The sequence below is a fragment of the Trematomus bernacchii genome, unplaced genomic scaffold (assembly GCF_902827165.1).
Source record: "Trematomus bernacchii unplaced genomic scaffold, fTreBer1.1, whole genome shotgun sequence".
NCBI lineage: Eukaryota > Metazoa > Chordata > Actinopteri > Perciformes > Nototheniidae > Trematomus > Trematomus bernacchii.
In genome coordinates, this window is record NW_022987641.1 from 4,444,702 (window position 1) to 4,456,827 (window position 12,126).

Here is a 12,126-nt window from a genome sequence, read left to right on the forward strand (position 1 = left end):
TCGAAACTTAGTAGTTGCCACGCGCAGAGTCGCAGACCGATATTATCACAAAACACACGGAAAATTAACATCATTTCATTCATATTTATTATCGTTTTATTAGATTTCCTTTATCCAACATTCCGTTGCCAGTATTTCTTGTTTGTTTTGTTTTTATTTAAAAAGTTTGACATCCTAACTGTAAAAACACAGTTAATATAAAATTACCAGCATTTTACGTATTATAAACCGCAATTGAATCAATATAATTGCATAATTATCAAGATTAATAAAAAAAATAACTTTCTAAAAATAAACACAAGGTTGAATAATATGTAATTGCACTTTTTTATGCTAAGAGATAGGCTCATGTTAAAGGAAAAAAGGACAGCGGAAGATTGGACATTAAAGGTTCATGGATTTCTAACGTCATCCTTTGGTATTTCTGTGTAGCGCTTTGCCACATTATTTTAATTTTATTAAAAATATTATTTTCCAAGAAAATATTGATAAATGTGACTGCTTGCAATACAATCAACATGTAGTCCTTATCTTCTGCCACATTGCCAACCCTTACAGTCTCTATTAATAATCTGTTGATCACATTTTGTGCCAATGTTCATATGTTATGCCCTTTATGACACTCTTTTGCCGCCCCATGAACATTTCCCTGGGTCTGCTCCGGCATACACACTCACAAATTGATGGTATACACATATACTTTAGTCAAACACATTGTGATTTTCAGTCTTTTACAGTCTCTGTGTAAGAGCCTGATGGTACGGTGCAAACATGGCAGTCCACATCTCTCTGAGCAGCTGGAGCAGTTTGGAAATCCACATGAATGAAGATGGAAGAGCTGCAGGGAAAGAACAAGAAGAAATTCACTGATATCATTCAAATCTTAAATGTTATACTGGTCAACAAGGAACATTTGATCTAACCTGGATCCATTCGGAGGAGAAGCATGTAGAGCAGAACAGCAGCAAGAAATAATTTCCGGAAAGAGAATGAACCAGAGCCGGCCAACAACACTTTTCGGTACAAAAACCTGAGCATGGCTTCAAGTTTACGGATTACAGATCCTGTAGAATTAGAAAATCTGAATGAATTACTTGTACTCATATTATATCATATAATTCAGGGCTTAACCTATATGCAAGACCTTGGGTTGAGTGAGTGGCAATCTCAGAGTCTGGTCTGATCCCAGGATCTGGAGGCGGTTCTTCATTCTGTCGCTCTTTTTCTTCTACAACATCCAGCGCCGTCTGCCTCTGCTCCTCTGAGAACGCGCTGCTTCCAACCTGGCCCTGGATCAGCTGCAGAGCCTCGTCTCTGTCTCCCAGAGGCACGAGGACATGCAGCAGGTACAGCTCCGCCACCGTGCCAAAGCCTGTCACTGTGCTGTTGGACAGGCAGTGTAACCAAACTCTGGCTGCGTCCTGCATCACGGCTGGCTCCCCCACCTTGGAGTAAAGAAGTATGCTGGGGACAAAATATCGTTATCAATAGGTATGTTAGAGCTGAAGACGATAGAATGATAGGTAATCAACAGAACAATAATCTTTAAGTGGTTTATCAAACAAAAAGGCCAAATTGTTCTTCTTGTAATAAACAAATGTATATTAATTATCCTTGGCTTTTGAACTTTTTTTGGATAAATTCAGGAATAGGACAATGCTACCTTGGTTGCGAAACTATTTGAAGCTTATTCTCAATTATGCTTAAGTGGATAGTAGGGTTTTCAACTGTCAGAGTTACAATGTATATTAAAGGGCTACATTTATAGAGGGTTGTACAAACTAAGATAAGATAAGATAGAACTTTATTGATCCCAATTTGGGACATTTTTGTGGGGCTGTACAAGGTTTAATGTATTATATTAAGTATTAAAAAGAATATGCAATGTTGTGGTTTTACTATCTTTTTGTCCTGTTTGTGTCCTATCTATCTATCTATCTATCTATCTATCTATCTATCTATCTATCTATCTATCTATCTATCTATCTAATCGAGGATGCAGCGATCGATGCTGACGATCTATAGATCATCTAGTAATCTATATCTATCATGCTAGGAGCTATCAGCTGATCATCGAGCGAGCTATAGATCTATTCTATCGATTATCTATTGCCGATCTATCTGATACGATCTTTTCTGTTTAGCTAGTCGATCTATCTATCATCATCTATCTATCATCTATCGATCTATCTATCTATCTATCTTATCGATCTATTAGGCTTCTATCTATCTAGTCTATCTATCGAGTCTATCTATCTATCTATCTATCTATCTATCTATCTATCTATCTATCTATCTATCTATCTATCTATCTATCTATCTATCTATCTATCTATCTATCTATCTATCTATCTATCTATCTGTCTATCTGTCTATCTATCTATCTATTATACAGCTATAGCTCTACTCACCACATCTGCATTATTTTGGCTGGTATTTTCTCCTGGTGCTCGTACTGCTGGAGGATCCATGAGAGGACTCCATGCCACTGATTCAGCTCAGCCAGTGCCTGCATCCCTAACATGCAGAAGCCAGCTTTAAGCTCTCCACACCTGAAGAGGGGAAACACAGAAAACCACAGAGACATTAGCATCCAGCTGCAGGGAGCATTCATCTCATACTTGGGAACATTGAGACTTCCACCTGCTGTCCTCTTGGTCCATGTTGGCGAGGCTCTCCAGGCCTCTGTCGCATGTGTCAAAGGCTTCCTGGAAGTCTTGTTCGACCATCATTTGCTCTGCAGCGGTGTCCAACATGCTGGACATCTGTGTTAAAGAACAAGTGAGCTGCGGGCTGCAGACTGAACCGAAGCTGCGAGCTGCAGACGAACTGCTCATGACAAAATAAAGTAAAAAATAAATAAATAACACGCGCTAAAATATACTGCTTTACTTTTAGCTGCTAAGTTAGTACGTGGATAGACCTGTTTGGACGTCTACTTTTGTACACAATACTCTACTCAACATTAGTTTACAATCCATCCATACTTCTTCGACCTTCCTGTTTTCCTGGCATCCTCAGCCAATCACATGTTCCGTTCTTCAGATCGACAAAAGCAGCCAATCATGTTACTCTTTCTTCACAAACGCGTCATCGTTTTTTCCTCCAATTTGTAAACACGTGTGCGGAGCGCAGTGTGTCCCTGTCCGTCTACGGAGAAAATTAAAGCACCTAAAGGACATCTGTAAGTCAACGCTTATTGTTAACATGTCAAATAATACTCATACACTGTATTAGTTGCTATGTATAATGAATTCGCTCTCAAGTTTATGCTTGGTTGCTTTAGCTTTGGAAAGCTAACAGGCTAGCAAACTGTTTGCCTACCTTGCGGTAGCTTGCTAATATCAAACGTTAGTTATGTGTTAATACCAAATAGTGACATTGTGTTATGTTATATTCTGTTTCCCATGTGGATACGTATGTAATTACGATGATCTTGTGTAATAAATAGTGATCAGGCCAACGGTGCTTTTTTGGAGGCCTATTTCTTTTTATATCTCCATTAAGCAATTACAGTGGATTACACGTGATCGATGTGTACCACTTGACTGTCGTTCTTCCCTGCAAAGCTGTGTCACTTCTCCTTTTTTAGCATTTTAACTTTTTTGTATTACTATAAATGTCCTGTGAGCTATATTTACTCAACACACTTCCCTATAATTACACCTGAAACAACAGTGTGATTTTGTTGTCCTATGTTGTTTTAGCAAGTCTTGCTAAAAGTGTAGTACAGTTGCAGAAAAACTGAACACTCTTTTTTGCATTTCAGGAGTATTATTTTGGGGTTGTCATCACCAAAGAGGATATGTTTTAAGAGTTTCAGGATTCCTGTAGATACAACAATGTATACATACTTATTGATTGTTGGGCCTCTTGGTTTTGGCATCTACTGCATCCTAGAGAAACTTAATTTATTATGAAAAAAACAAATGAAGTGTGGGGACTTGCAGAGCAGCTTGAAAAATGTTGTAAGTTTGACTGTTGTGTGTTTTTCCTTTCTTCCTTCAGATCGTCTTTAAAATGGCAAAAAGCCTCAGGAGCAAATGGAAGAGGAAGATGCGTGCAGAGAAGAGGAAGAAGAACGCTCCCAAAGAGCTGGCACGCCTGAAACAAGCTCTGAGTATGGATAAGAAAGGAGACGCTGTCATGGCCGACATACAGGACATCGTCACTGTGGTGCCAGCTGACAAGATCAAGAAGCAGATAGATGTGGGGGAGATGGAGGGGGAAGGTGAGTGAGAGATTGTTAACAACATAGTTCACAGATTTTTAAGTTGTATTGCACATGTTCATTTATCATCTTTCTTATTTTGTAATCCTTGTCTTTTGTGTTTCAGATGGTAAGATGGACATGGACAGCAAGCGCAACAAGATAACTCAACTGAATGAAAATGGACAGTACCCCGTGTGGATGAATCAAAGGCAGGCCAAAAAACTAAAAGGCAGACGCATGGCAAAGAAAAACGGCCACAGCAAGAAGAAGAAGGGTCTCGCCTGGTAAAGCAGAGGAAACAAAAAAAACACTGCTTTGCCTTAAAAGACTTTTTACGCTGCAACACAGAATAATTTCATGTATTGTTTTATACATGTAACTGTGGAATTTCCCATTCTGTTAAGTGGATTACAAGATTCATGGTTGTGAAACGGAGACTGTTATTAAGTAATTCCCTGCAGGAAAATGTTTGTTCTTATGGAACAGCAGCTTCATCTTAGGACACGTTTAGAGAAACTAGAACCAGTCCAAAATATGTCTGATTGTCATTACTACAATTAAAGTCTTCAAACCCGGCTACAGTAAACGTCATGTTTTAGGTTTGAGCGATACTTGGGTCATATGTTGTGTCATTCCGCATATCCCCCTCATTTAGTTGGAGCTCTCTACTGTCAGATTCTTTAAACCGATTTGTATACATTTTCAATATTGCTGCGTATTCTATAATACAATTGTATGCAAAATAATAATGAATGATTGCTTCCCACTTGTAAAACAGACTTTAATTAAAGGTTTTTCTTCATTTTTCAACACGTTGCTTTAGGACATTTATTTGGAGAGCAGAATTATGTCAAATAATGACAATATGATCACAATACTTTACTTTTCTTGAGCTAGAAGATAATAGCCCTGACATTACTGAAAATTGTTAATCATTTCAAAATTAACTAAGACAAGCTGTTAGCATATAAACAACCCAAAGAATGTTGCCTGTAGAATATTTGAGTGATTGAAATCAGTTAATCTCATGAAGAAAATGAAACTTCTTACCACTAATATCATCACACTGTTAGATACTCATTTACACTGACCCGAAGGTAGATATTACACAATAAAAATATAGAAATCGTCTCAGAAGCCATTTTGGCTCTGTTATTGTGTGATTTATTCTATAAAAACTAATATTTCCCTTTGCTGCACATCCTTAGAAACATAACTGTTTAAGTTAAGCTTGTTCAAAACCTCCCTGATCATTTCCTCACTGCGACAGCTGAACATAAGCGGCGGGGAAGAGACCAACGCGACCGCGACAATGTCCCTTCCACCAGCCCTCGTCAATCATCTCGATGTTGGTGATGACATCATCTGGGTTGAAGGAGATCTCATCATCAGCCTCTGTGTGGAAAAGAAGAGGATTTGTTCTCACAAATGTCGAGATATAATGAAATGTCCAAGAAAATGAAGAATTGAAAAGTGTCATACCTCCTTCGTAGTCATAAATTGCTACAGCAGTCTGGCCAGTCGACAGGTCTTCATAGTCATTATCTTCGGCTGTGAAGGGAACATAGAAATTCATATTTGTTCTATAAATCAAAGGTTTGACGTATAACTGACTGCCAGGCTTGGGGAGTAATGAGATTACGTATCAATCAGGATGCAAAAGAAGGTAACTGTATTCCCATGCAGTTACATTAAAGAAATAGGTTATCAGATTACTGTTAAAAAATATTAAAATAGAGAATACTAGCAGGTGTTGATATTGAGGTAATCCAAAAGGTAGGATTAGGTTACATTACTTATATATTGGGATACTCAGCTTTGGTTACAGATGACATTTTTTGACATGTAACTAGTCATTGTAACGGATTCCATTTTTAAAGTAACCAGACCTGGGGGCGCAGGAGGAGGCGGATCAGCGAGTTCCTCGTACTCTCCCTCATCCTCATCCTCATCCTCCTCCACATCTGCAGACAGACCTGGGGGTGCAGGAGGAGGCGGGTCAGCGAGTTCCTCGTACTCTCCTTCATCGTCCTCCTCCTCCACATCTGCAAACATGTCGGGGGGTGGGGGGCCCTCCAGGGAGTTGGAATCCTCTGAGCGCGGGGGCAGGTCCGGGGGCTCCTCGTACACTGATTCCTCCTGAAAACATCACAGCATGTCTTCAACTTCATGGTCTCAAATCCTGGAGGTGACTTTAGGATTTTAGTATATCACCTAATCTCAGTGTACGTCTGTTCTGTGTTTTCCAGATTTCTCAAACAATTTTAATCATCTATATGAACATATATTTCCCTAGTTACACCCTGTTCTCTTACCCAAACAGAGATGATAGCCAGAACTAAAGTAACTCATTTCATTAATGAATCTGCAGATTAGTGTCCTTAAAATGTTAGAAAACAGTGAAAAACGTTAAGTTTCTAAAGTGCAAAGGTCTGGTTTTGGCAGTACATAAGCCTATTATATTCAGTTTAATGATATAAAACAGAGAAACCCAGGAACTCTCTATAACAGAGACGCTGAAAACAGTATCTTCTGCAATTTAAGCATGAACAAATTAGTTGTTAATCAACAAAGTTAGGATTCGTTAACAAAGATATTGATGAATGGATGAATCTTTTGTTTTGTATAATTTGTTTGAATCAGTGTCTTACCTCTGGTTCAGGTATTTCTTGTATCTCTGGCATGTGGTGTTGGATATCTGGTGGCGGCATTTCATCCTCCACCTCTGGAGCCACATCTGGAACAGGTGGTGGACGGATTTCCTCCTCTCTTCTGCTCTCCTCCTACAGGGAACACACATTCATTAACACGCATATTAACCTTTAGTTTATTTGTTAATATAATGTTGACAGTGTGTTACCTCTTGTCTGCGTTTGGCAGCCTCCCGCTCGTTGCTCTCTCTGGCTTGTCTCCTCGCTCTCTCTTCTTCTGCTTTCTTCTTGTTCTCTTCATCTGAAGCCTTCGCCATGTTCTCAAAACGTGCCTTCAGTTTCCCTGCGCCTGCGCTTGCTGCAGAAACGGATAAAAACAAATATGAATGTGGCTTAAAGGTCCCCTATTATACTGTTTTTCATCAATATATTATAGGTCTCAGATATATACAAAACATATCTCTGAAGTGTTTGGCACTAAATACCAAGAGATCATGCATTGCAGCATCCCATAAACCCCTCTGTTTCAGCCCTGTTTCAGAAGGGCTGATTCTCTGTCTGTTACTTTAGATGAAAATAAGGAGCCACTCCCCACGCTCCTCTGAGAGATATTTGGTTAAAAAGAACACAATGGTGCTCTAGGAGGATATTCAGGTGATAAGGTGGGGGGGGAGGGGGAGTGTTACCTTGGTTGGTGATTGGCTAATGGTTACACAAGCCAAAAAATCGTTATGACATCATAAAGTGGCCAAAATCTGATCAGCTCATTTTCAGACAGGTTTTTATATAAATGGATCAGGACAAAAAGAGAGAGAATCTTTGTTCCTGAAACTTTCAGAATCTCTTTACACAGAGGGGACACATGTTTATGTATAAAAGACATGACAAAGTTTATTTTTGCATGATAGGTCCCCTTTAACAATACAAATGTTTGATCATGGTTACACCTTATCGCTGGTGGCTTTATTTGTTCACAGAAAGATGGCGCAGTAGAGTTTATTGTAGTGAGTGGAAACATGGACTTACAGGCCTCTAATGGTTGTGTCTTTTCATACGCAGAGGAAGGGGAATCCATGTCTGAGAAGCCGGCTGCACTCTGAAAGAGATCAATAGAGAAAGTATTTGTTTCCAAAAGTCCAGATAGATTCAGTATATACCATTAACTATGTTACATTTGTCCATACCGACATGTGCAGGAATGATAAGTTAATAACTAAAATGGTTCATGTATGGGTCCACAATATAGCTTTATCTCAGCCAATTAAATACCACAGTTTGCACAAAAATATGTCCTCTATACACCAAAACAGATATATTCTGCCAAGCCTCACACAACCTAAATAATAACCTATAATAATTTACAAGAGAAATAAATAAAAAGTGAAATAACAGTTGCAGCTGTAATACTGACCTTATCCATGCGGTCAGCCTGAACTCCATAACGACCTCCAAAACCTGCTGAATAATCTAAACAGATCCATTTGATCAGCCTGATGTACTATAGTTAAATTATATTTTAAAATACACACATGTGGATGTCTCCTTACCTTTTTGTGACTGATGTTTCTCCGTCTCGCTCTTATAATCATAGCCCAAAGCAGATTTATCCACTTTCTCCTTCTCAACACCAAACTTCCCTCCAAATCCTTTTGAATAATCTGTACATTAAATAAATAAACACTGATCAGAAATCATGGACAAAGGGTGTAAAAACAGACGAATGCTACAACTATCACGGACCTGTCTGTGACTGGTGCTTCTCTGTTTCTCCTTTATAGTCGTACCCCAAAGCGGCTTTGTCCATCTTCTCCTTCTCCACGCCGTACTTTCCTCCAAAGCCCTTAGCATAATCTGGTGAAATAAAGTGCAATATAAAGAAAATGTCACAAAAAATGTGTCAAAACTGATTATTGCTACAAAGTAAGCTCACCTTTTTGTGACTGGTGCTTCTCTGTCTGGCCTTTGTAGTCGTACCCCAAAGCTGACTTGTCCACTTTTTCCTTCTCCACACCGTACTTTCCTCCGAATCCCTTTGAGTAATCTAAAACATGTGGATTGTAGAGGAAATTCTGTGAGGTAGTAGCTTAACAAAAGTAAAAATATTGTACTGTAGATGAAATTGCCCCTTTAATGTTACCTTTCTGAGATGTGTGTTGCTGTACCTCTCCTTTGTATTCAAAGCCCATGGCCGACTGCACAGAAGAAAAGTTGCATTTAAGGTTATTCATTCTTTAAAGACCCCTTCTGTTCTGAACAGCGAATATTCATTGTTGCCATTAATCGGAGATACAGGGTCCCTCGCTTTAATAAAGTCAGACTGAAGCCCTCCAATGTGCACCAGTCAATTCTAACAGTAAATACAGAGCTAAATCCCAGGTCAAATGCACGCTGAAGTGTCTTTGAGCATGTTTCTCTCAGTGATGTTATGTTAAATGTTTGCTTTTCTTGTCTTAATACCTGTCCTTGTTAATGTTGCAAATGGCTCTGCTGTGACCCAAGTGAAATTTCAGACTTGATCTGATTATTAAAGTAATATTGTATCGTACCTTCTATTAAGTGCTTTGAATGGTTTAAAAACACTCTGCCTTAAATGATCATTTGTGTCCGATATGGTTTTCTAACAGAAAAGCTGAACTAAACAGATATAGATTCTTACATTACATATTTGTTCTCCCTTATTTCAATTATTAATATCATGTTTCCACATCACACGTGTGAAAGTTACTTGTTGGTGTACGATTCCTTCCCAGACATTTTTTTATGTCTAAAATCAAATCATGATAGTAGTTACACGGGTTAAACAATTCATTCAGTGAAGGTCAAACATCCAGGTGAAGTAACAATAATCAAATCAGATAAGAACGGATGTTTTTTAAGTCTCTTCTTCTCCTCACCTTGTCGACTCGATCTTTCTGAACACCGTATTTCCCACCGAAACCTTGTGCCCCATCTTTCTGAGAGGAGTGCTGCTCCACTTGTGCTACATAGTCGTGCCCCAAAGCCGCCTTAAAAACAGAGATATACATATAAACAATCCAGCCTACAGTTTGTAGGAGCGAAGGATGACCTACATTGAATCTGGCAATACATAAGAGAATCCTATCATGATGTTTTGAGTGTCAAAAATGTGTTAACCTTGTCCATTCGGTCCTTTTCGACTCCGAACTTCCCTCCATATCCGTACGAGGCTTTGGGAGTGTGCTCCTTCTTCTTCCCCTGCTCGTGCTCCGCAGCCACTTTGTTTCTGAGATCTGCAATACTGGGAGGTCACACAGGGTCAAACACACTGACACAGAGAAGCACAGCAGTACACACAATGATAAAAACATCTGTCATAAAAAAACTAAGCAGGGTTGGGGAGGGGGATATAATTAGAAATACAAACTTAAGTCTTACATTCATGGGAAAAGAGAGATAGGGGTGTCATTCCTGGTTTTTTCTCTGACATTTGAGGCTTTAATCTTAGATAAATGTTCTTTTCTTATCCAAAATATATTACTTAAATCTCGGAAATTCCGAGTAAGTAATACCCATCTCCGTAACTGATGGTGTAAATGTAACACTTCCTAATAAGTTATTCATGTAAATAAGTTGTTTATAAATTATTTTTTGGAACAGATACTGTACAGGTTTTGTATACCTGAAGAATATACAATATAAATGCAGTGTCATGTTGTATGAGGAACAGCTGAAGGTATGCTTCACAACAGCAATAACCCCTTATAAACTCTTGAAAGTGTGAATTAGCGGTATGTAAAGAAATCTTTGAGCCATCTCTAGGCCTATTCAGCACCACTGCTTGTATTTATAGTCTGGCCCATTCAAAGTGAGAAAGCACAGTGCTTTAAATCTCACTGTCACCATCATATATTACCCATATTAGGAAAGACTCACTGCCTGCGACTTGTGCTCTGCTCTCACTTCCTCTTCCTGTTGCTACACAGCACCATTTCTGTCCTGCATTTCTCTACATAGTGTAAAGAATCGCTCAGGAGGTGTGCATCTCCTACCTGATGTGCTCCTGCCGTCCTGAACCCTCCACACTCTTTGATCCCCACCTCTGCTCCTGCTCGGATATATCATTCTGAAACACACAATCAGGAAGGGTTTGAGTGACGCACACACCTTTATACAGTGATTCACATATCTGCAGGAAGTATACAGTACCTCAAAGTCAGGGTCTGTCTCCCAGTCTTCCCCCTCTGTAGACACCTTCACGTTCACATTGTGGCCCACGACTGACTTCCACATCTGGGGAAGTAAAACACCATGAGCCACACTGAAGACAGTTTCTGAGTCATCATATGTTCACATCTGGAAATATTCTGTTATATTTTTTTAAAACTGTTATCAAAGCACTGAGCACTTTTTATTAACATAATAACTACAAATAACTAATGTGCAGCCACAAGCTATGAACACAGTTTGGTGAAGTCTCAAAAGGGAAGTTATTCTCAACACACAGCTTCATTTCCCCATAATGGAACACACTGCAGTACTTCTATAAAGTAAAGAGACACTAAAATACAAAAGAAACAGTATCATGATAACATATTATTTAAAATAAATACTTCCTGTAATGCTTACAAGTTACACACTGACATAACATTGTTTCTCAATGGAGGCAAACACAGTATTCTCTTTATTCATTTAATAAATGCGAAGTTAGCAATTGTCCCTTTTACTATAATTGTTCATTGTAACAGATGTTGCCCATACAGGTGCATATTAAGATAATAAAATACATTAAATGTTAGCCCTTCCTATCTTACAGTATTCTTTTTGCAGTTGTTTAAGTCACCCATGTCGCATTTTCCTAACGGTTTACAGTACATTGCCTTTAACTACGTCTCAATATGTACTTCCTTAATGACGTTTAAAGGTGATTAAAATAAAAGCACACAGACCTATGCCTTTTTTAGTAAGTTTGAAGTAAACAAAATAACATTACCTTTGAGTTGTCAGGGTATTATATCCGTGTTTAAGTGGATATTAAACCGACACAGTGTTCTTGAAGTTCTTCAGTCAAGTGGTGACAGTTTAATGGGCGACAAGTGAACGCGGATCTTGGGTACGTGAACGCGCCTTGATGTAAATAATAATAATGTCGTCTATTTTTATCGTACTTTAAATTATAACATTATGGGATCTTGTTATTTTAGTATGCAATATTTAATACAACATATAAATCAAGGGATTTCTGTAGGAGACCTTTAAAAAAATAAGTAAGAAGTGCTGCATTCAAGTGCTCACGGAAATCAC

At 38.6% G+C, this 12,126-nt stretch overlaps 3 protein-coding genes across 4 annotated transcripts; 1 reads left to right on the plus strand and 2 right to left on the minus strand.

Moving 5' to 3' along the window:
• Nucleotides 1-79: 79 nt before the first annotated feature.
• On the minus strand, nucleotides 80-2,892 carry pex26 (peroxisomal biogenesis factor 26). Its single transcript, XM_034133312.1, has 5 exons — nucleotides 2,644-2,892; nucleotides 2,412-2,552; nucleotides 1,145-1,464; nucleotides 924-1,064; nucleotides 80-838 (listed from the first exon to the last, which is right to left on the minus strand). Exons 1-5 carry the CDS (start codon nucleotides 2,835-2,837, stop codon nucleotides 732-734), a joined length of 903 nt encoding a protein of 300 aa, XP_033989203.1. The 5' UTR covers nucleotides 2,838-2,892; the 3' UTR covers nucleotides 80-731.
• Nucleotides 2,891-5,023, plus strand: llph (LLP homolog, long-term synaptic facilitation factor). The gene is made up of 3 exons (XM_034133313.1): nucleotides 2,891-3,184; nucleotides 4,009-4,231; nucleotides 4,338-5,023. Exons 2-3 carry the CDS (start codon nucleotides 4,021-4,023, stop codon nucleotides 4,499-4,501), a joined length of 375 nt encoding a protein of 124 aa, XP_033989204.1. The 5' UTR covers nucleotides 2,891-3,184; nucleotides 4,009-4,020; the 3' UTR covers nucleotides 4,502-5,023.
• Nucleotides 4,979-11,927, minus strand: hcls1 (hematopoietic cell-specific Lyn substrate 1). 2 transcript variants are annotated; one of them, XM_034133309.1, is made up of 16 exons: nucleotides 11,816-11,927; nucleotides 11,032-11,115; nucleotides 10,875-10,948; nucleotides 10,000-10,123; nucleotides 9,759-9,869; nucleotides 9,002-9,056; nucleotides 8,795-8,905; nucleotides 8,605-8,715; nucleotides 8,412-8,522; nucleotides 8,276-8,331; nucleotides 7,891-7,960; nucleotides 7,074-7,222; nucleotides 6,865-6,996; nucleotides 6,103-6,352; nucleotides 5,696-5,764; nucleotides 4,979-5,608 (listed from the first exon to the last, which is right to left on the minus strand). In XM_034133309.1, the coding sequence occupies exons 2-16, from the start codon at nucleotides 11,113-11,115 to the stop codon at nucleotides 5,472-5,474; spliced, it is 1,644 nt and encodes a 547-aa protein (XP_033989200.1). In that variant the 5' UTR covers nucleotides 11,816-11,927; the 3' UTR covers nucleotides 4,979-5,471. The 2 variants fall into 2 exon arrangements, with proteins under 2 accessions (XP_033989200.1, XP_033989201.1); XM_034133310.1 differs by lacking the exon at nucleotides 8,605-8,715.
• Nucleotides 11,928-12,126: the final 199 nt, after the last annotated feature.